This window comes from Magnolia sinica, chromosome 2, assembly GCF_029962835.1.
Source record: "Magnolia sinica isolate HGM2019 chromosome 2, MsV1, whole genome shotgun sequence".
NCBI lineage: Eukaryota > Viridiplantae > Streptophyta > Magnoliopsida > Magnoliales > Magnoliaceae > Magnolia > Magnolia sinica.
The window spans coordinates 121,690,473-121,713,597 of record NC_080574.1 but is presented as its reverse complement, the minus strand read 5'-3'; the positions used below and the strand labels follow the sequence as shown (position 1 = coordinate 121,713,597).

Genomic DNA, 23,125 nt, shown 5'->3' with positions numbered 1-23,125 from the left:
ATGTTTGACACGCATCATGGTGGGGCCCACATAGCTCGACCTCATGGGGAGTTCCCATGAGCTCGACCATATATATATATATATATATGAACACGTTCTATGCGGTCGAGCTGTGTGGACCCCACCATGATGCGTGTTGAACATCAACACTATGTATTTGATGGGTCCCCTTTAAATGATGGGATATCCAAAAAATCAGCCGATATATGGAACTCAGGTGGGCCATACCATCTAAAATATGGACCTGGACCTGGACCTGATCTCAGATTTTCTTGTGACCGAGATGAGCCCGAGAACAAGACATTTTTCATGTTAGTGGATGGGTTGGGACTGAAATCAACGACCTGATCAGTAAGTGGGCCCAACCCAATAAGATGAAAGCCCACTGTACGTTGAAGGCTGTCCTGCAAAAGGTCCTAAGAATGTATTTTAGAAATTGGTAAGCATGAATGCATGAGCGTGCTTTCGCACATGTGACCTGGTGACACAAGTGCAGGATCCAAACCGCCCGCATGCTAAGCCATGATGTGAAAGTAACATGTTTCAAATTTCAGGTGGTGGGGTATTCAGGTGGGCCACACAAGCCCACATCTCCTAACCATTTGCGCCATTGGCAACAGACTCTATCAACTGCACTAACGCCGATCAGCTAAAAATGACTTAAAATCATTTTTTAGTGGCAGCCAAACAGACCCTTGTAATTAAAATAAATCCTTGTAATAATGTTAAAGCAGAGTTATTTTGTAAGGTTAAGTCCTAGTAACGCGCTGCCCGTTGATCGTTTTTTCAATGAAGCACAGCAAGCATAGACTGTTATATTATTTCAGCCGCTCAAGACAATACAGTCTACTAGAATAGAACTGATTCCGAAATTCACGGAGTTCATGCTATACGAAAGGAGAACACGGTCACCATTGGAACATTTAACTTTTGATCTCCTATGAGAAAACAGCTTATTTCAATGGTCATTGGAATCGGGTTTTGTACATGATCACGTTTCGAAGAGAAACTAATAATGATGCTGTTATGCATTCCCCATTCCGCGAGCTAATTAATAATAATACTAGAATTTCTGTTCTTTTAACAATCTAACAACCATTTGAATAGCGAATGGAGGCATATGACAAACAAATGGTAGGAAGAAGGCAAAAAGAAATCACCCAATTCTTGCTACCACGACTTGTGAGAGCGCTCTGATACCAAGTTGATTTGAAGGAAAGAAGGAAGAGAGAGATTCAGCACGGTCCATTGCCACAACTGTGGCTAGTGTAGGAATCATAGAGGGTGCGTCAAAAAAGCCCAAGGAGATGATCTATACCTTGTCTAGCAGAAGAAAGGTGAGTGATTATCTTTCCAAAAATACAAACCATATAACACCAATCACGGAGCCACAAACCGACGACGAAGATAACTTCACAGTGAGGATCTGATCAAAGCTGGCAAAAGTTTTGCATCATATATATGGGGTAGGTTCCCATGTGCAGGTTCACATACAATAGTGTGCATGCACTAACACACGTAGTCCGAGTTATTACTCTAATGGGGCATGCAGCTATGCAACTATTCGATTTCTCCTGGGCAAACCTCACAACTTGTAATTGTAATTCATGTCAAAAACCATAAAATTTCAGAAATAAACATAATGGAAGAGAATGTCATGACATGGAAATCACATCTACTTAAGTTCATATTCAGAAGAAGACATGGCTCCACACTATGTAAAGAATTTCTATGCACTGAAGAAAAGCATCATATGGGGTTTAAACATAAGAGAGTTTCAAGGCTAATTAATAGGTAGGGAAGTCATGGTGCATCGGAACACGAGTAGCATCCTGGTGCACCATTCTATGCAAATGAGGACCATCCAAAATTATGATCAGATGGGCCTCACGATGGATGGCAGGTTCCCATAAATCTCCCAAATTAGAGGTTATTTACCCTTCATCACAAGTCTACAAACAAACAGTTAAGAGAAATCATATGCAACAGTTCAGAGAAAAAGGCTCAAGATCAGACGGACTTCAATCTGGAAGTCTTTTTGGGTCATCCCTCTAGGTCCCATATGATCAGTGTTCCAGACCAAAGAACTGTGGGGCCCACTTGTTCAGAGCATATGCATTAGGACACTATACATGTTATCATACATGGAGACTATAATTCTTCTTCAAGAGACAATGTTCAACAAGTTCAACTACTGCTACAATAAGGGCAGATACTTCATAACCATGAAGAATGAGTAAATCTTTGTATAAGTACACAGTCATTTTAATGGCAAGAACAGAGGCGGAAGGAAACTTTGTTTACAACATTGAGAGACTATGTTCATACCAGAAAGCAATACACAAATGTCATATGGAAGATTTCAGATCCTCAGCATACACGAGTGAATTCCATGATGGATTCCGAGGAAGAAACGTGTCCTGTGGTGAAAAAAAAAGATAATTCAGCAATTCCTCATCCAACAAAAGGGAAGTATCCCTTCTCACATGCAAAGAAATGAAGTAACAAAACAGCAACCAAAGCTATTAGAGAGAGAGAGAGAGAGAGAGAGAGAGAGAGAGAGAGAGAACTGTTCTTCCCAATTTCCTATTTACATTTTTATTTTTTTTGGGTAGTTGAGATTTAGGTTCCATGCAGTCTCATAACACGAATGCAGACTCAATTCATTCTAGTGATTTTTGAGCAAGTACTATCAGTTGTCCATGTATCCATCAAACCATCATGCAGACATCCATGCATATGTACGACATATCCAGATCCGACTGTCTTCATTTTAGGTCAGAACTATGAACAAGGGCAAGAAAAAGAATGCCAAAAGTAGGAAAAATAGATGAATATAAAAAAGATGATATTATTTTCTTACACTATTTGTCCTCGTTTTGAAGTTCTAAAAATGATCCATCTCCTTTTCTTTCAAAAGAGTTAATAAAACAAAATTTAACGAGTTTGCCTTCCGACATTGAAATCTCAAATAATTCCATGAAAAATATGTTTCATGTGTTGTTTTTCCTTTTCTAGACAATTTCCAACAAGACGCCTTCACTGGCAGATTTAACAGCTGATCACCTTGGTTTTAGGGGTGGGGCAACATAAAGAGATTCACAAACGCTTTTTCACTTTGGAGTGCCTCCTGGTATGCCTTGATGCACCATCCAATCGAATTGATTATTAATATAAAAAGTGGAAATGGCCGAATTGAAAAGGATGTTGCCCAAAGAATTCAATCTGGGTGGAAGAAGTGGAGACGTGCATCTGGAATTTTATATGATCGTTGCATACCACTCAAACCGAAAGGGAAGATTTAAAGAATAGATATAAGACCAGCAATGCTTTATGGGACAGAATGTTGGGCAGTTAAAGAACAACATGTTCCTAAGTTGTGTAGCTGAAATGAGGATGCCGAGATGGATGAGTGGCAAAACGAGGAAGGATAGAATTCGAAATGAATGCATTCGAGAGAACTTAGGAGTAGCACCAATAGGTAATAAGATGAGTGATGGAAACATCTCGCACACACCCATGCCCCTTATATGCACATATGCAAGGAGGAGGAGGGCCCCACCATCGATCTGAATCGATGATGACGTCCAAAGAGGGCCTCCTAGTTAGAGGACTGTGTTTTGGTTCCTTGGAGTGGACCCGATCGTCATGTGAATCCGACCATTGGATCTCATGATCGTGGCCCACTACTCTAGATGATCTAGTACTTTGAGTTTTGCTTATTATCATTAGTGGAAACATTATGAATGATTTTGATTGCGTTGATTAGTTGCTATTTTTGTTACTTCGTTTCTAAGTATTAGCATGCGCACATGGCGCGGCTTTTGAGGTTTAGGGTTTTCTTATAAATAGGCAACGCCATGTAGGCTTTTTTTTCATTGAAGTTTATGAATAAAATTCCGTGTTTTTCCTTCTTCTCTAGTTCTCTAAGTTGAAGAATCTAATTGGGTGCGAAACCCTCCCTTCTTCGAAGGGCTAACTACCATAGTGCGAAGCCACAACCATCTCAAACCGTCCTCACCTCCTACACCCTACATCCATCATCTCCCACAGCTATCCCATCTTCATATCCACCCTTTTTTGTACCCAAGTTTCCCCCTACAGCAGATTTTCAGATTCTGGCCTTCCAGGGGGCTGAAACTTCGGCGGAGCACCACGCAAAAACCGGACAGCAGATCAACGTGAAATCTGCGCACTTGCGTCTGGACCCCGCTAATGTCCACACGTGTGGAACCTCTCGGGTTCATCTCTCCTCTATGTCACTCCTCTAACCTTGTTTCCCGAACCTGAACCCTAACCGTAGATAATCTTAAATCCCATGTTCTATTCCACTTTTGCAAACCCTAGGCATTCCTGATTTGAAACATGTGAATCCCTTGGATTGAGAAGTAATCTTTTGCATGTGTGGATGAATCTACTCTCCTTTGAGCATTGTTTGGTCTATAATTTTTAATTGATCCGGCCCTAACATGTGTAGGCTTGGACCCTCGTAGATTCCCCTTGTTGAATGCTTGACTTTTTTTTGTGAGATGTGGAAATTTGTGATTATTTCAAAATTAGTATGATCTAAAGCCTGAAATCTTGCATATCATAATTAATTTCATGTCCTGCATCAATGAGAGAAAGTAGACTTAAATGGTTTAGTCATTTGCAACGGATACCAAGAGCCACAACAATTAGGAGTGAGTTGGTACAAGTTGAAGGCTCTAAAAGGGAAGGAGAAGGCCTAAAAGGACATGGATGGAGGTAGTAAGAAAAACTCGATGACCTATGGTCTAACTAAAGGTCTGGCCCTTGATAAAGTAGAATAGCATAATAGGATTGATGTAGCCAACCCCAATTAAACGGTATAAGGCTTAGATGATGATGATGATGATGATGTGAAATGGCCAAATTTCAATTGATTTTCGTAGCATTAATATTAAGGGATTAGGCTTAGATGGCAACAATGTCTTTTAAGTTTGACTTGAGAGGAATGTAACTGCAACTTGAGGGCTCTTTACCCTTTCAAGAAAGAAGAAGAAAGAAGAAAGCAAAAAAACAAAAGTGACCACAAACTTGAGGGCTCCTCCTCATCATGAGCATTGTGACAACTACTGCTAAGATTTTTAAAATCTTGCGGTATTTTAACAGAAAATCAATTAAATGATATTAAATGATAATATCGCAAGATTTTCAAAATCATGGTAGTTATAAATTTTCACAATTTTAACATAAAAAATTATTCGACAGTTAAAATATTTAAAATTTCACACATTTAAAATTTTGAATTTATTTATTAATTCATAATACATATTTTTTAAAGATTTTTTTGCGAGGTATTTCTGTAAAGGCGATAATAATGTGAGGAAAACACCAAAATCTGAAAGTCTCCTAAGAAATTCTCAGACTGAAAAATTGCCAAGAACAATATTTCCCACTATGATTACGGATACTAAGAAACTTCATTACAATTTGACTAGGTCCTCTTGCTTGAATTGACACTTTGCAATTCGATTCTTGTGCATCCAAACAAAGCCCAAGCATTTGGAACCTATTAGAGATCCTTGTTGGAGGGGAGTTGCAAAGGGCTTTCTCTAAAGCCACTCTTTCATATTTGCAAGGTGGAGAGAAGAGATAGGACAAAGTATCCTTATGATTCTTGTGCTTGCAAGGTAGAGAACAAAGATGAGATGGTGCATCACCAATGTTTTGTTGCTTGTTAAGGTGAGGAGAGAAAGCAATATAGTTTATCCTAAGGTTCTCTTGGTTGCAAGGTGATGAGAGACCCTTTTCTTTTTCTAATTGTAAGATAGCTTAGCTACTCTTTACATTGTGACAAACCACGTAAGTTGTGAGTTAGAGGTGGCAATGGGCCGGTGATGCAGGACACATGATTTAATGCTATCATGCAACGTGGATATTATGAAAGAGTCCATAAATTAATTCAATTAACAACAGATGCTAACCTACTAAGTAATTAAGAGTAAACAATAGAAAATAAAATCTAATTTAACCTAACTCACATGCCCGCATGCTAAGAAATCACATAAATCAATTAAAACTAAGACCGATGGAAGGATAGAACTTCCAATTTGGCATAGGCACATTTCACACTCAATAGACAAATTTGTATGTTTTACGATTAGGGTTAGGAAGGGAAAAATCTGAAATTTGAAAAATTAGGGTTAATGGAAATTGGAGATTTTGGAATTAGGTTTTTTTTAGAAATTGGAGAAGGAGAAAATATCAAGTCCTGCCAAAGATGGCTCTTCAAGAATGCATCTCCAAATATATGGGACATCAAGTGCTCCAAAAATCTCAAGGATAGCGAGGCTGATGAATATATGGCTCTTCAAGAATGCATCTCCAATTATAAGCCTACTCCCTCCCAACATGACAGCATTGTATGGCTACTGGAAAAGTCATCGATCTTCTCAGTCAGGTCCCTCTATGCAGCTATTTATCCTGCGGCCCAGCCTCAAAGTGAGGTCACCCCCTTTACTTGGAAATATCAAGTCCCGCCAAAGATCAAATGTTTCAGGTGGCTCGCGGCTCGAAACAGAATTCTTACTATTGATAATTTAACCAAGAGAGGCATGCAGATTGTCAATATTTGCCTCTGTTATATGCGCCAGGCGGAATTTGTGAATCACTTGCCGGTTCACTGTTCTTTTATCTCGCCTATTTTGATGGAGTTCTGTCAGCTTTTTTTGTCCTGGTGTGTTTCGAAAATGGTGGATAAACTGTTGATTGCGTGGAATGGGTTAAAGTTGGGTAAAACCAAATCAATTATCTGGTGCATGGCCATCCTTGCCATTTGGTGGGCTGTATGGGAGGAAAGAAACGACAGATGTTTCAACGATCGATCATCTTCGGCAAAAAGGGTGGGTTCTAGGGCTAATTTGATGATATTAGAATAGGCGGGCAATGTAAAGGATTTATCTAGGTCTTATCTTTCATTTTTAGGTCATTAGGAGTCGTCTGCTATCTCAGTAGTCCTCCTTTTTTGTTTTTTTTTCTCTCTTCTTTGTAGTTTGTTTCCCCTCTTTTAATGAATTTCTTCGTTGCTTTAAAAATAAAAATTAAAAAAAATGGAGAAAATAGGAAATTGAAGATCTAGGGTTTAGAAGGTTGTAATGGAAGGAAAAAGAAGAATATGAGAAGAAGAAGAAGAATACCTTTCGAAGAAGTGAGAGAATGGATGTAAGAAGAAGAATACCTTGGGGAATCCACCACCAAACAAGCTTCTACCCTTCCACAATTTAATTGGAATAGAGGGTTTTTTTGAAAAAAAAAAACCTTGAAAAATAATGAAGAAAATTCATTCACACAAGAGAGCTTCTCTCTTTTTTCTTTCTTCTCAACAATACCACTGGGGTTGGAACTCCACTCCCCTTGTGGTTTTATAAATTAAAAATTCAGAATTAAAATTCAACATAATTACAATTATGCTACTCACTTAAGTAAAGTGGCCTATCGTCCAAAATAAGAAAACTAAAACATTTATTATCAATTCCAATCATCAAAAGTCTACGCAAAGCATGTTTTAAAGCTATAGAAAGCAAGATCAGAATCCAAGGGGCCCAGATCTAAAAAATCTGATCTTCCCATAGCCTGATTGACAATATCCAACGGTTGGATTGACACTAAATAGAAATCATATTACTAAAATGATCTCCTGAGCAGCCCATATGCATCATCCCAAAGTGAGGTCTTCTTGATGCACGTCCAATACATATGGGGTCTTCAAAATGGCCCGGCGGGCTCTATCTGGATCTCATCTCCCATCAACAAAGAAAGTTGCAGTGATGTGGGTGGTCATTTTCGTTTCTGGTACACCCGAGTAGGTCCTTTGATGTCCCCATCAATTTCCCTCTGCTGAAGAGATTTCGCCTCTAACGAAATAAAGCTACAGTAATGCTCAAGGAGATCCAGGTCCCGTTGCTGAAGCTCTGCCTCTGTGATCCATGTACTGTCTAACTTTAGTCTGCCCTTCCACTTGACAAGGTACTCTTAGTAACTGCCATGTCGTGTAGAAACCACTTCTTCATCCAAGATATCTTCTATTTCCTCTCTTCTCATAGGTATAGATGGTACAGATGAAATTAGTTGATAAGAGGGGTAAGGTAATGGTCATGGGTCTTGGGACAGGTCAGTGGCATCATCATCAAAGTTCATGTGAGGATTAGAGGAAGGTCCTTGAAACGGTACAAGATCTTCCACATTAAATGTGGAACTGATACCCATGTTAGGTGAAAGATCTATCAAGTAGACATTCGAACCCAGTCTTTTCAAGATTTAAAATGGTCCAGCGCTACGGGCTTGTAATTTTATTATGATTCTCTGTGAAAACCTTTTTGAACGTATTTCAATCATGACCTCATCACCCATAACAAACTCTTTAAACTTATGGTGTGAGTCAGCAATCATTTTGTATGTTTCATTACTTATATTGATTCTTTTTCTATTCTCCACCTGCAAGTCATGCATATGTTGTGTAGATGCATGTGCAAACTCTGAAGGCCTGTGGAACACAGACATGGGTATGCAATCTCTAGGGGTCCTAGGCTCATCTACATGTCTTTCCAAATTCACTTCCTCCCCCTGACTCATTTAATCGTGATGAAGGTTTGGTAGAGTCAATGCGTGAATGTTTCGTACGAGTGTAAGCTCATTGGGTATGTCCTTTAGAATAACAACACTGGCCTCCTCCAATACTTGACTCACCTCAGATGGTAACTCTACACTACCCTTGAGTGCAACCTCAGGTGGCATCTCCATAATAACCTTAGGTGTGACCGTCAAATCAGTTTTAGTCTCTTTCAGAATCTTTGGCATTAACTATAGGAGAAGATTCAAGTTGAAGTTTTGTCACACCTTCAGGACCATGTTTCTTAACGTCCTCCTTTTCTGAGGTGCTTTTGAGCGGGAGAGGCTTCAAAACAATCCGTTTTGCCTCTATACAGAAACGAATACGTATTCGAGCGACCGAATAGTGTTGCATCTCTGTCATACAACCAAGGCTTGCCCAAAATGATGTGGCCTATATCCATAGGCAAAACATCACATCACAACGTGTCCATATAGGAAGCAAACTGGATGGGAATGGGACAATGCTGAGAAACCAGAATCAAAGATGCGTCAACCCATGAGACTCGATAAGGCTAAGGGTGAGGAATGGCTAGTACACCTAAGCAGTCCACAATGCGAGCAGATACTACATTGATGCAACTGACACTCTCAATGATCACCATGCAGTTTTTGCCACCACAATTAGCATAAGTGTGGAAAATTGAATTCATGCGCCAATCATCACTTTCTACAATTTAGCTTAAGGCATGGCTAATAATTCGAAGTGGCACAGTCTTAACTCCTTCAATTTGATCCCCAGCTTGTGATTGGACATCTTCTCCAGTATCAGGATTTGCCTGAAGGGAGGCTTCAAGCCGATTGATACACAAATTAATTACGGTCAATTGAGTCGCAATGGTCTTATTGTACACTTCAATAGCTGTCAGACGATTGTTAATAGCATTAAGGACCTCAGCAATCTGTTCCAGATTCATAGTGGGATATAGGCCAAAACCACATCCTGAACGAGTGGGCATACACAAGGACACTCTAAAGAAAACCCTAGGTCCTAGGACAATGTGATGCAATGATAGTACTAACCTAGAAATCACGCTAGACACACTAACCAGAAAATTCAACAAGTCGTTATCCTCAAATCTTACGTTGAAAATTCAGCAAGATAGTAATTCGAGGATACCAAACTGAAAATTCAGCACGGGTGTAACCTGAAAATTACAAGTTGACAATTCAGCAATGTGACAACCTGAAATTACTATGCTGAAATTTCAACAATAGTAAAAGTGGAAACGCTAACTGAAAATTCAGCAATAGGATACTCCAAAAATTTAGCAATATGATCCTATATGCAACGAATGCTCTACTAAACCTAGATGTGACTCTAACCTAGATGCAACACAAAAAACCTATGCTAAACCTATGGTCTCTTATACCAAATTTGATGCGGGATACATGATTCAATGCTAGCATGTAACGTGGAGATTATGAAAGAGTCCATAAAATAATTTAATTAACAAAAAATGCTAACCTACCAAGTAATTAAGAGTAAACAAGAGGAAATAAAATATGATTTAACCTAACTCACATGCTCATATGCTGAGAAATCACATAAATCAATTAAAACTGGGACCAATGGAAGGATATAACTTCCAATATAGCATAGGCACGTTCCGCACTGAAGGGACAGATTTGTATGTTTTATGATTAGGGTTAAGAAGGGAAAAATCTGAAATTTGAAAAATTAGAGTTAATGGAAATTGGGGATTTTGGAATTAGGTTTTTTTTTTAGAAATTAGGGAAAATAGGAAATTGAAGATCTAGGGTTTAGAAGGTTGTAATGGAAGGGAAAAAAGGAAGACAAGAGAAGAAGAAGAAGAAGAAGAAGAAGAATACATTTCGAATAAGAGAGAGGAAAGATGTAAGAAAAAGAATACCGTGGGGAATCCACCACCAAATAAATTTTTACCCTTCCACAATTTAATTGAAAGGGATGGTTTTTTAAATTTTATATATATATATATATATATATATAAAACTAGAAAATAATGAAGGATGATGGAAACTATCCTACAATGCAAGATGAGAGATCAATTACACATTAATTTCAGCAATCAACATGTAAAATCAAGCATATCCTCATAATAGATTTTAAAATTCAGAGTTATTACATGAAGATCCTAGGTTTTCACATACACGGTCCACGAAAATATAAAATAGTTCAAGAGTGGCCCACTTGGCGGTGGGGACTTCCAATCTAGTGTAGGCACGTTTCACACTTAAGGGAATGACTAGTAGGTTTTATGATTAGGGTTAGGAAGGGAAAAATCTAAAATATAGAGAATTTGGGTTCATGGGAATTGGGGATTTTGGAATTAGAGATTTTAGAAATTGAGAAAAATAGGAAATTGAATATCTAGGGTTTAATAGGTTATAATGGAAGGGAAAAGAGGAAGACAAAAGACGAAGAATACCTTTCTAAAAAGAGAGAGGAAAGATGTAAGACGAAGAATACCTTTCGAAGAAGAGGAAGAGAAAGGATGTACCTTGGAATCCACGACCAAATAAGCTTCTACCCTTCTAGCCAGACGGCCTGGCCCAGTGCCGCAGGGCTAGTGCCTGGGCCCAGGCCCCTAAACCACTTAAGGCAATGGGCCCCTAATCCAAGACTGATGCTCAGACCAAGCCGGGGCAAGGAAAATGATGAATGGCCTAGCCCGGCCCTAGAAGGAGGCAAAGGAGAGACGTGATTGATTCTATTAAATATCTAAGGATGCATCAAGCAAGTGGGACCTGTAGCCCGTCATGGCACACATGCTTGCGTCAGGAAAAAAAGAAGAAGAAAAAGAAGAAGAAAGAAAAACAGCCCCGACAAACTTGGCTTAGGTAATTCCCACCCCCGTGAATCTAAATAACCTAGTACAGTGGTTTTATAGAAGAGAGGTCAACAGGAAGCAGCCCACACACTCACACAACATGTTTATATATCAACCCTGATTGCACCTTCAGGACGATCCAATGACATACATATGGTTGTTTTCTCAATCATAAAAGACAAAGAAAACTAGAGAATACACGGCCGTATTTTTTTTATGTACTTCGTGAGAAGACTCGGCTATATATAGGCCATAGCTTGGCCTCTGAAATGGTCAGGCAATTACAAGCAAACATTCACTGATGTAATTGAAAAGGTAATTTAAGACTTCGCAATGTTTGAAAAATGGTTAGATCAATAAAAAGGATTTAGATGATTAATAATATACATATATATATAAGCTTAGGCCTCATTGTAGCCCGTCATGGCACACATGCTTGTGTCAGGAAAAGAAGAAGAAGAAGAAGAAGAAGAAGAAAGAAAGAAAAACAGCCCTGACAAACTTGGCTTCATGCATGTGGATTGCCGACTCGTCCGAGTCGAATGCAACTCCTCCAAATTGACTCATACTTTCTCTCTCTCATGAAAGAATCAAAGAAATTATATTGGTTCGCAACCCTGTTCTTTTTCTTTTTAAAGGGGTCGATTTCGGTGAAAAGAAAGGAAAATGGTGAAAAGAAAGGAAAATGAAGCACTTTTTCATAACGAGATGTTTCACAATGTGTGATTAACAAAGAAACTTATGGATTCCAAATACCAATCATTACACTTTTCAATAGTCAAATTCTTTTCCACACATTCCAAGCAACCATTGTCTCACAAAATTGAGATTGCCACTTGCTATAAAACAAGACCCTAAAAATGGAATTCATGTGAATCCATGGTTCAACAGTGCTCATGGTATTAATGGATTCCATCATCGGATAATCATTACACTTTTCTTTTCTTTTTCTTTACTTTCCAATGAATCAAACATGCCTTACAAAGAGTATTAAAACCCAAGGAAAATTTGCAAAAATACAAAATCTTCAATTAAATTAAATTGGAAAACAAACTAGATGTATTCCTATGGATTTCTACCTATATGATTAAGAATAACGCATTCTTTTTTTATACAATATGCATTGTATGGTATCCTTCCAACCAACTAGATGAATTTTTATTTTTTATAATCCCACAATTATTAGATTCAAACGGATGATTTACACACTCCACTTGTTGCCTACTCCACTCGTGACCATTAAAAGATGAAGCCAGGTGAGGAAGAAGGGACTAGAATTAACACCTGCTCCTCAACAAACACATAATTTGCTGAGTTGGATTTCATGCATGTGGGCCCATGGTTTGATGATCCAAACCACCACCATTGATGGTGGATGCTGTGTAGATCTCCCGGTATGAAGATCCCAACCCCTTATATTGTGGCCTAAAATACACCCATGAAAGGGAGGAAAAAAAAAAAAAAAGTACAGCAAACGTCCAAATCTACCAGAGAAAATGCCAAATATTAAAGTGGTATGATGTTTCAATCGGGGAGGAGATTATCAAGGCATCCCCCAACCATGCCGAGATGCATCATTTCAACAATTTGGATTATTGAACCATGGGCACTGAATCCTATAGGTTAGCTAAGATGTGGTCCTTGATGGGTGGATAGGCATAATAGAATTTGTGCAGCCATCCCAAGTATTTGGTATAAGGCTTAGATGATGATGATGAACCATGGGAACAAACTTATCAGCATGCAGGCCACAATAATTCCTCATTTACAAACAAGCAGAAAGATAAAATGGGAAAGATTGAATCATCACAGCGTTTAATCAATGAAATAAGGTTCACTTGGAATAGAAAAAGGATCGTTTTCATTCAACCTTAAATGAAAAAAGGACTCGTGTCTTGTTTGGTAGTCAATGAGACTGCCAAGGGCCCTTGGAACATATTGGTAGGGAGGTCCATGGGTACCCAGATCTATAGATACTCGAAGTATATGACATGATTGATCAGATCCTGGTCCAGATTTTGGGTGCTGGAAATTGAATTTCAAATTAAATGAGCGATACATATATTCACAGTAGAATAGCATACATGCATCCTCCATAAAAGCAAATGCATATATCCACCAAAACAGATACAATGTATTTACCACTATTCATGTATGTGCAATAATTGTTCAATGCATGTGACTTTTTACTAAGAGTGTTTTTTTTTTTGGTTAGCTTGTTAGTACACCCCACTGTCAGTTCACACTTCACTGTTAGCCACCCCCACTAGGGAATCGATACCATGACCTCTGTGTTAAAACGAGGTATCTTTCACTCAGTCTACCACTTGAGCTATAGATCAGGGTGTGACGTTTTACTAAGAGTTACCTAAGAGCTATATACATCAAATTTAGCACATTTGTAAACACACAAAAGCTTCTCTCATCATTCTGTGAGCTTTTATATGTTTGAGTTCTGCTAATGTCTTCAAAAGGTTTAGAGATGATGGCATATCTTCCTGGTAGAGCAAACTAGAAAAAACACCATTCCGGTATTGAAACTAGATACAGACTTTGTGAGAGCCTAGGCTTGGTTGAATCCCAGGGATGGTACGCAAGAGCTTTCTTGCATCTTTGGGAAGCGTAAACTGCCTTCAAGAAGAGGCATTGCAACGCCTTTGAGCCAAAATTCTTCAAGTGGGCTATCCTTTCATCATAAAAATTAACATTGATAACCTTCCTTATATGGGTATGTTTAAGTTGCAACCATCTCGATTTTCCATTGTGCTTTACACAAAGCAACACTGTTGTCAAAGTATATGGGAATAACAGGCCTTGGGTTGCTTCATATAGGTATGTCCGTAAATATTCTTTGAAGCTATTTTGCTGCCTCTTGCTGATGTTAGGCGATGAACTTAGACTTTATTAAGTTGCAACTATTTTCCATTATATGACCCACCATATAGTTTGAACAAAGCATTATTGTTGTCAAAGTACATGGGAATAGCAGGCATTCAGCTTGTTCCATAGAGGCATGTCTACCAATATCTCTGAAGCCATTTTGCATATTCACCTCCTAATAGTCGGCATTTGGCTTGTTCCATAGAGGCACTTGGCTTGGACTTCTAAGAAATCATTATGCCTCTCAAGGTGGAAATCCAACCACTTGAAGAGTTCAAATTCCAAGTGGCATCATTGTAACCTTCAATTACAACCAGATATCTCTCATCACAAATATCACACTAGCTCAGCTCATGAATGCATGCATCTACCATGCCACCAATGCTACTCATGCATGCATGCATCTACCTTCCTCCCGTGCACACATGCATGTCATACATGTGTTAGAATGCATGAACATATCTCAAGCATATGTCCAATCAATCATCAATGCAAGTGCACGTGACTCATCATACAAGAATCACAGCATGCATAATAGCCAACCATGCATCCTTATGTTCATGCAATCATATCCACCTATACATATCGCGATGCATTCATGTGATGTAATATCAACGTGCATTTCTTGTATCATCCACATTCCACACGTGCTATCCATGTTCCGGCCCATATAGACAGGTTAGCTAACTGCTATCTCATGTACACGTGTCGCACGTGTGACAAACCTTGTTGGCGGCTTATACATATTGAGTTGTATACTTGTGCCACACATGTAACAGTCCTTGTGCACGTGTCACCCGCTACATGACTAGCCCATCATACAACACAGAAAACATAACTGCAGCTTTCACAGGTAGCGAATTGAGCAATTTGTGGCCTGCATGTGTTGTGCAAGCAACAGCATGTGTGGCTAACCTAAACTACATTGAATGTAGGTAAAGCAAAGGTGGTCCCAATAAGATCCACACGCGCACACACCAAAAATACACAGTAATTTCAATTTTCCCTGCCCATTGTCAGTAACTCTCCTCATCAAAGCAACCAAGTCTTATGAGATCAGGATGGACCAGACTAACACACACTAGAGTGGCCATTTGGGAATTAAATTGTCTTTGAATTGTTAATTTCCATAAGGAAGGGATGTCCTACTTGAAGAATTTCGACTCATGTATGCATCCCCAAGGTGTACGCATACTATCCCCAGAATTCAACCGAGTCCAGACTCTCACAGTCTGTATTTAGTCTCAGTACTAGAATGGTGTCTATCACTGGTTTGCATTACCAAGAAGATATATTATCCTCTCTAAACCTTATTTAAGACACAAGAACTCAAACTCCAATACTCTTAGAATAAGGACAGAAAAAAAAAAAAAAAAAAAAAAGTAATCTACAAATGGACTAAGGTGGGGTGTATATATAGCCCTTAGTGATTCTTGGCGAAAGGTCATATACACTGAACAATTATTGCACATGCATGGATAGTGGTGAATACATCCTTATATCTTTTATGGTGGATACATGTATATGCTTTTATGGAGGATACATACATGGTACTTTAATGTGGATACATGTATGGCATATTTAATTTGAAACACAATTTCTAACATTGAGAAGATCCAATATTTCAAATTTGTATCTAGAATGAGCGGAAAAGTAAAAAAACAAGACCAGATATGATTTGCTCATTATGAGAAAATTCAAAAACTTTATTGACCAAACCAAGCATTAAGCTTCTAAGTAGGGGTGTACGCGAACCGAGCTAGCTCGGTTAGCTCGCTCGACTCGACTTGAAAAAGCTCGATTCGACTTGGTTCCAAGCTGAGTTCGAGCCGAGTTGAGCTGATTTTTTGAGTTCAAAAATGAGTTCGAGTAGGCCCCAATTCGACTCAACTCGGATCGAATCCAGCTCGAATCGAACTTGGATTGAACCAGTTTGGTGACTCAGTTACTTTGCCATTGATGTTGCTCACCAACTGTTTGATAAAATGACTCAACCAAATGTGGCTGGTGGCAAGGAAGGTTTGGCTAGTGGCAAGGAAGGTTTGGCCGGTGGCAAGCAAGGTATGTACATTAAACAAATACCTTTTTTCTCTTCTCTTTTTTTTTTTGGAGTTTTTATGTTACTTAGAAGGTGTTTGATAAAACACCTGTAAAACCATTGCCTCTGTTTTACATATTTAATTTGAAACACAATTTCTAACATTGAGAAGATCCAATATTTCAAATTTGTATCTAGAATGAGCGGAAAAGTAAAAAAACAAGACCAGATATGATTTGCTCATTATGAGAAAATTCAAAAACTTTATTGACCAAACCAAGCATTAAGCTTCTGAGATCTCCTTTATCCAAGTTTCTAAAACCAAACGTACATTCATTTTATAAATAATTGAAAGGGTTGGTGGAGTTTGATATGTGAGGCCTGCTACATATCGCAATAAGATACAACGGGACTCTAGCTGTTGGATTTTGTTTTGTTTTCTTTTCTTTTCTTTTCAATGACCCAAACAGTTTATGCGATGGGGCTCCCCTTGGATGGGGGATGCCTGAAAAAGTTCCTGGATTGTATATTTCAACCCACTGATGATACAAAGGTTATGGCGACTGTTCATGTTCAAATTAAAAGAGGCAAACTATCAAAGGGTTGAAATAATCCAATTGTGAGCTTTTATTGGTCAACTTTGCACCATCCAAAGTGGGACTGATCATATAAACAGTTTGGATCAATGGAAGATGACACAGATTCTAATGATAAAGTCCCAATGTATCAAATTGCCATACATCAGAATATATTTGAGCAAACCTCCCTATATGTTTGCAAGTGAGATAATTATTCCACTCTCGAATCCCTGAACTGATGATGAAGTTTTGTTTCTGCAGTGACAGATTTGGGTCCATGTCTAAGATCCAATTAGAGGTCAGTTTGGCTGCCCAAAGATTCTAGAGATGATTTGAATCATCCAATATGTGGAACCTTTTGTGCATAGACCATCTGAGATAGGACCCAGCATATCAATTGGCATTGGTCACCATCCCCACAAGGCCCGCCAGACAAATGGTCCTAATAACCAAGGATAGCCCTGCATGACGGTGGAGGTGCTGCAGGCTACAGTTTCCTGAAGTCCAGCGAGCTGGCAAAACCTTATTGAAAAGGTGAGTTATTTGATACTCCGGGCCACGTGTGATGCTTGATACACAGGTACTTGGAAATGGTACACATGGCATATATTAACACAAATTAAACCAACTAAATTCTGGAAGCCAACTGTCGTCAATTCAATATATAAAAATCAGATTGTCTTAACAATTCCTGGATCCTTACTCTTGCTCCAGTGGTAGACTCTCAGGAGTTTCAAAACCCGATCAAGGATTCAAGTATCCATAGGTGGTGAAATCCCACTAGGGCGTGAGTGCGTGGGGTGTGTGCATGTGTAAAATAAAAAATAAAAAAATAAAATAAAATAAAATAAACAATTCTATCCTCTGATTCTTGGGATGAGGATTGCCTTCCTGTGACGTGAAGCAACATGGCGCCCACTGTGATGTTTGTGAGAAATCAACCCCACCCATCCATTTTGCCAAATCACATTAGGACATGGGACCAAAAATGAGGCAAATTCAAAACTCAAGTGGGCCACACCACAGGAAAAAGATGATCCAAAACTTCTGTCACCCAACGAATGTTTCAACGGTGGACGTTCAATTCTCATTGTTTCCTGTCATGCAGCCCACTTGAGTTTTGGATCTGCCTCATTTTTAGGCCCATGTTCTAACATGGTCTGGCAAAACAGATGGCTGGGGTGGATTTCTCATAAGCATCACACACCTAACTTCCCCTCGCAGGAAGTTATTGCTGAAGCCTTTCGTTTGCAATTCATGTAAACTCTTTAAAAATAATAATAATCATAAGATCAATGGATATTTTTCAATTCTAGCGGTCAAATAAATGTCCACGAATCGATTAATAAGATAATCAAGTAATTTTTAGTTCATGATACATTTAACATGGAACCCACAATTTGGACCGTTTGATTTGAATTATCTATATCCCACGAAAGCAATTTCTAAGTGCCTGCGAATCATCCATTTCACTCTGACAGAATATCAAATTATTTCTCTTGGTAAAAAAAAAAAAAAAAAGGAAGGAAGGAAAGAAGGGAAGGGGAGCGTACAGAGACGTAAGAACAGGTAGGGATGACGGACATGGAGTGGGCCTTGGCATGATTTAAGGCGGAGATGCAGAGATGGGAGGCGAGACCTTGGCCCCTCTTGCTAGACGGCACGAACGTGTGGAGGATATCCATCACCTTCCCTCCATTCCTCACCTCGTACTCTAAGAAAGCCTTCTTGTCCTCCGTCTCGAACCGATTCTGGCTCTCGTTCCACACTATCTTGGCATTCCCGCCCCCTCCGACGGCTGTCGACGATGGTGATGGTGATGTGGCCATCCCTCTCTCTCTCCCTCTCTATAGAAATGATATGATATTTACACCCGTTCTTTTTATACTTCGACGATCTTCTCAGTCTCAAAATGATAGGGGAAAGTTATTTGCTAGTCCGGAACATATAATGCTCGATAAGCAGGCCGTCAGAAATTGTATACGTGGAAGCCCCCGTCTCCAAGATTTGAACCAATGACCACTGTTTCCTGTGGTGTGGTTCACCGTTTCCTGTGGTGTGGTTCACCTGAGATCTGAATCACCTTATTTTTATAGACCATACCCTAAAACGAGCTGGCAAAACGGATGGACGGCGTGGATAGGCCCATGGTTAAGGACTCGCTAAGCTACTACCCCTCAACTTATCCAAGCCCTCCGCTAAGTGCACACGTGTGTGCAATAAAGCTCATGCACAGGCCCACCATGTGGTAGCGCGGCACATCGGTGCGAGATCCAATTCAGACCAGATTGCTCCAACCTTTGCATGTTTTATTCCAAAAACAAATCTGGTCCACTCAGCATGTGGGCCCCATTCTTGGAAAGGTGAGATGGGTTAGAAAACTTCAGCTGAGTTTTTGAGCCGTGCATCTGTCCTGCAGCACACCTTATCAGTAGATCACTTAGGGCATCAAGATGTGATAGTAACTTTTTAATGGATGGATTAGATCTTAGACCTACTTTGCCATGTTGGCACATTTGAGGTGCCAACTTACCATGAGGAATGCTCACCTGCGCACCTTTTTACCTGAGCACCCATGCACACCTCTGCACATGCGTCGTGGGCAGATAATCTGAACGGTACACGTGAAGTGGCACCCATTGAAACTCACTGGGCACAATTTTCAGCTTGATCTAAAACTCCCGTGGGTTATGACAAAGAGAAATGCAAATCAATGGAGGAAATTGTTTCCTTTTCAATAGCCCATCAAAGTTTTGTATCGGGGCTAAAAGTTAGGTTTGTTGGGGTGCTGCATCATGTGACCCGTTCAGATTTTGTGCCCATGACACGTGTGCAAAGGTATGCATAGGTGCTCGCGTTAGAAAGTGTGCGACATTCATCAACTTACCTCCATTGCATGGGGGTGTACACGAGTCAAGCCGAGTCAAGCTTGCCACAACTTGACTTGGCTTAGCCACTAGTTGACCCCAGCTCAAACTCAGCTTGGCTCGGTCCTCGAGCTTGACTGGCCAACTCAGCTCCGTTTAGTCAATAACTCGAGCTAGTTCGAGCCAAGATCAAGCCTCTACGGCATTTTCTCAAACACATGGAGTGCATCTTTAAATTCTCACGGAACATGAAGTACCAACATCGGTTTACAGGTATTTCATCAAACACTTAGCAGACAACATAAAAATCAAGATACAAGGGTATTTTGTTTCATATTCATACCTTCATTGCCACTAGTCGACACTTCGTTGAATTATTTCATCAAACACTTGTTGAGCAACATCAATATCAAAATAACCGAGTTACCAAACTGGTTCGAACTGAGTTCAATTCGAGTTGGGGTTCAATCCGAGTTGAGTCGAGCTTGAGCAAGCTTGAACTCGGCTTGGAATTTTTTTCGAGCTAAAAAAATCAGCTCGAACTGAGTCAGCTTAAGCTTTTTCGAGTCGAGTTGAGTCAAGGAGATAACCGAGCTAACTCTTTTCATGTACACCCTTACTATTGCAAGTGTATGGACTTAGCAAAGCTCCGGTAAAATATATGCACAGGATTATTTTTATTTTAACCATCCACCATATGTCCACTAATTAAATAATCAGATAATTAAAAAGCTGATGGTAAGGCCCACTTTGATGCATGTATTCTGTATCCACGCCGTTCATCCATTTTGCTATATCATTAACCCAAAATTGTAGTAGGATGCAGCTGTCAGGGGATCCTAACTATAGGAAACAAAGGTCAATGAACTGATTATACATTTTGCAAATTTCAGACTAATACAATAATGTTGATCTTATGTTGATTTGCCATGTCATTCTTCCATAAGTGTCTACGGGAGAAAATTTCCTGCAAGTGCCCACGTTAATGCATTCTGTGTTACATCCATGAAATCCATCAGTTTTCGACAATCTAATGACCCATCTTTAAATGCGTGTAAAAAACATAATAGAGTTAAGGGGCCCCAAGAGTGCCGTCCAGGACCCATACAGAATTAAACAACATAGAAGAAATTGCAAGGATATATAAGATATATGACAAACCATGAGCATGCAGGTGAACTTCGCATCGAGATATTTACATAATATGTTTCGTAGAATTGACATTTTGAATTGTTAAACAATTACGTGTATTGGTCAAAGCACTATCCAAGATGCAGGAGTCAGCAGTGCATCATTTCCATCTATTTTAATATGGTCGTTACAATACGTAATACTATCTGTTTTTTTATTACGATAAATAACACTTCATGGTTAGAAGATATGCCGGTATATGCATTCCATCTATTGCATTAATATATTCTTAGATTAATAAATTACATGGGTAAGAGGAAAACAACTACATTACAATATCAATGGACAAATTATAAAAACAATTAAGCATGTATATTATCTCACCTAGAAGTATATAATGACCTGTATTTCTTTATACTCGATTTTTAAATGTACTCGAGTGACAATAGAGACTTATCCAATGCATTAGGTGAAAATATATGCATACGTCCGAATGAAGACTTGAAGATATCGAGAATCAGTATATGAAACTTTGACTCTGGAAATCCCGACGTCATCGGAACTATTTAGAATCCTTGGATACATAAATATAATTGTACGACTTTGATTTAGCATCCTTAGAAAGTCAATGATTTTGTGACATAGGGGAGGATGTGATGAGGTTGATCATCGTCTTCCTTGATCGATAAATACCTTAAATATAGAAGGTTCTCTTGAATCCACGAGAGCTTTTTTGAATCCACGAGAAAATTAAGAAATTTTTTAAAAAGTTTATTAATTGAATTAATTATAAAAATGAATTTAACACCCTTTAAATGATCCTAAACAAATCTTTAAAATGTAATCAAAGAGTCCTAATCAAAATAGGAAATAAATTCAGAAAATTATGCAAATTTCGTATGTCCGTCAACCTATTGTCGACTGGTCGAGTCAACCGGTCGAATATAACCAAAAAGTGTCCATGGATTTAAACTGAAAAATCTATGATTTTCGATTTGTCGACCCAACCTATCGACCTGTCAAACTGGATTTCAACCGGTAGATCTGATCTCGTCGACCTGTCGAAATAGGCAAAAAACATCTAGTGAAAATATGCAATTTCTAAAATTCCAGTGGAACTTCGATCTATCAACCACAATGGTCAACCGGTTGAACTATGCTAAGTGTGTTTGATCCTTCTTGGCTTCTTTTCTTCAATCCATCTTAGCCATGAAGGAATCCGCGACCCGTTCTACATCAATCCACTCCACTTCAAAAGAACTATTCCCCGAGTTATTCTTTGAATTTGGTTCATGATACTTGTACAGGTCTGCAACATCAAAAGTACGCGAGATCTCCATGTCATCCGGAATATCAACAACATAAGCGTTGTTATTGATCTTTCGGAAGATCAGTACCAGCTCAATCTTCTTGCTCTTTTTTTTTGTAGCTCCCAGTTGAAAATCTCTCATTACGTAAATGAACCATAATTTGATCGTCCACGTTCATACACCTTTTTACCACTGATGCTTGTCGGCTTGCTTCTTGTACTTATCATTCGAAGCTTGCAACTTGGCTTGCAGATCCGTATAAATGTCCACGATTCGGTCTACCATATATTCTGTTGCAATACTCATACCCGGGAGCTTAGGCAAATGGACCAAGTCAAGTGTGTAGTGCGGCACTCGACCATAAACGATCTAGAATGGGAACTTTCTTCTCGAGTAGTTCATCATATTGTTGAATGCAAACTCACTTGAGATAAGGCCGAATCTGACTACTTCAGTTTGGAACCTGAAATACAGTGGATGAGGTTTTCAAACGTGCGATTCACAACTTCAGTCTGCCCATCGATATACAAGTGGTAGGCACTACTGAACTGAAGTCGCGTACCAAACTAATTCCATAAAGTTCACCAGAAGTGGCTAATGAACTTTGTTTCACGGTCGAAGTAATGGTCTAGGGAACCCCGTATAGCCGCACGACCTCTTTGAAGAATAGATTTGTCATGTGTATTGCATCGATGGTCTTCTTATATGGGATAAAATGTGTCTATCTTTGAGAAATGATCTACACCACAAATACCAAATCCATACTGTGATGTGTTCGTAGGAGACCAAGCATGAAGTTCATAAATAAGTCCTCCCAAGGGGACAGCCTCCGTACTTCCCCATTCTCAGCTCATAGCACCCATACGCCAGATTCCGA

At 39.2% G+C, this 23,125-nt stretch overlaps 1 protein-coding gene across 3 annotated transcripts; it reads right to left on the bottom strand.

Annotated features, from left to right (window-relative positions):
• Nucleotides 1-941: 941 nt before the first annotated feature.
• Nucleotides 942-18,865, bottom strand: LOC131237508 (acetyltransferase At1g77540). Of its 3 annotated transcripts, none has more exons than XM_058235327.1 (3): nt 18,494-18,865; nt 2,329-2,420; nt 942-1,436 (listed from the first exon to the last, which is right to left on the bottom strand). In XM_058235327.1, the coding sequence occupies exons 1-2, from the start codon at nt 18,767-18,769 to the stop codon at nt 2,349-2,351; spliced, it is 348 nt and encodes a 115-aa protein (XP_058091310.1). In that variant the 5' UTR covers nt 18,770-18,865; the 3' UTR covers nt 942-1,436; nt 2,329-2,348. The 3 variants fall into 3 exon arrangements, with proteins under 3 accessions (XP_058091310.1, XP_058091309.1, XP_058091308.1); XM_058235326.1 differs by having other exon boundaries at nt 942-1,323; nt 18,494-18,864; XM_058235325.1 differs by lacking the exon at nt 942-1,436 and having other exon boundaries at nt 2,134-2,420; nt 18,494-18,863.
• Nucleotides 18,866-23,125: the final 4,260 nt, after the last annotated feature.

Excerpts from the sequence above, each read along its gene's own strand:
- LOC131237508 (XM_058235327.1), bottom strand. The coding sequence starts at position 18,769 with ATGGCCACATCACCATCACCATCGTCGACAGCCGTCGGAGGGGGCGGG. Across the intron at positions 2,421-18,493 it reads CTACCTGTTCTTACGTCTCT|GACACGTTTCTTCCTCGGAA; the intron begins GTACGCTCCCCT and ends TTTTCACCACAG.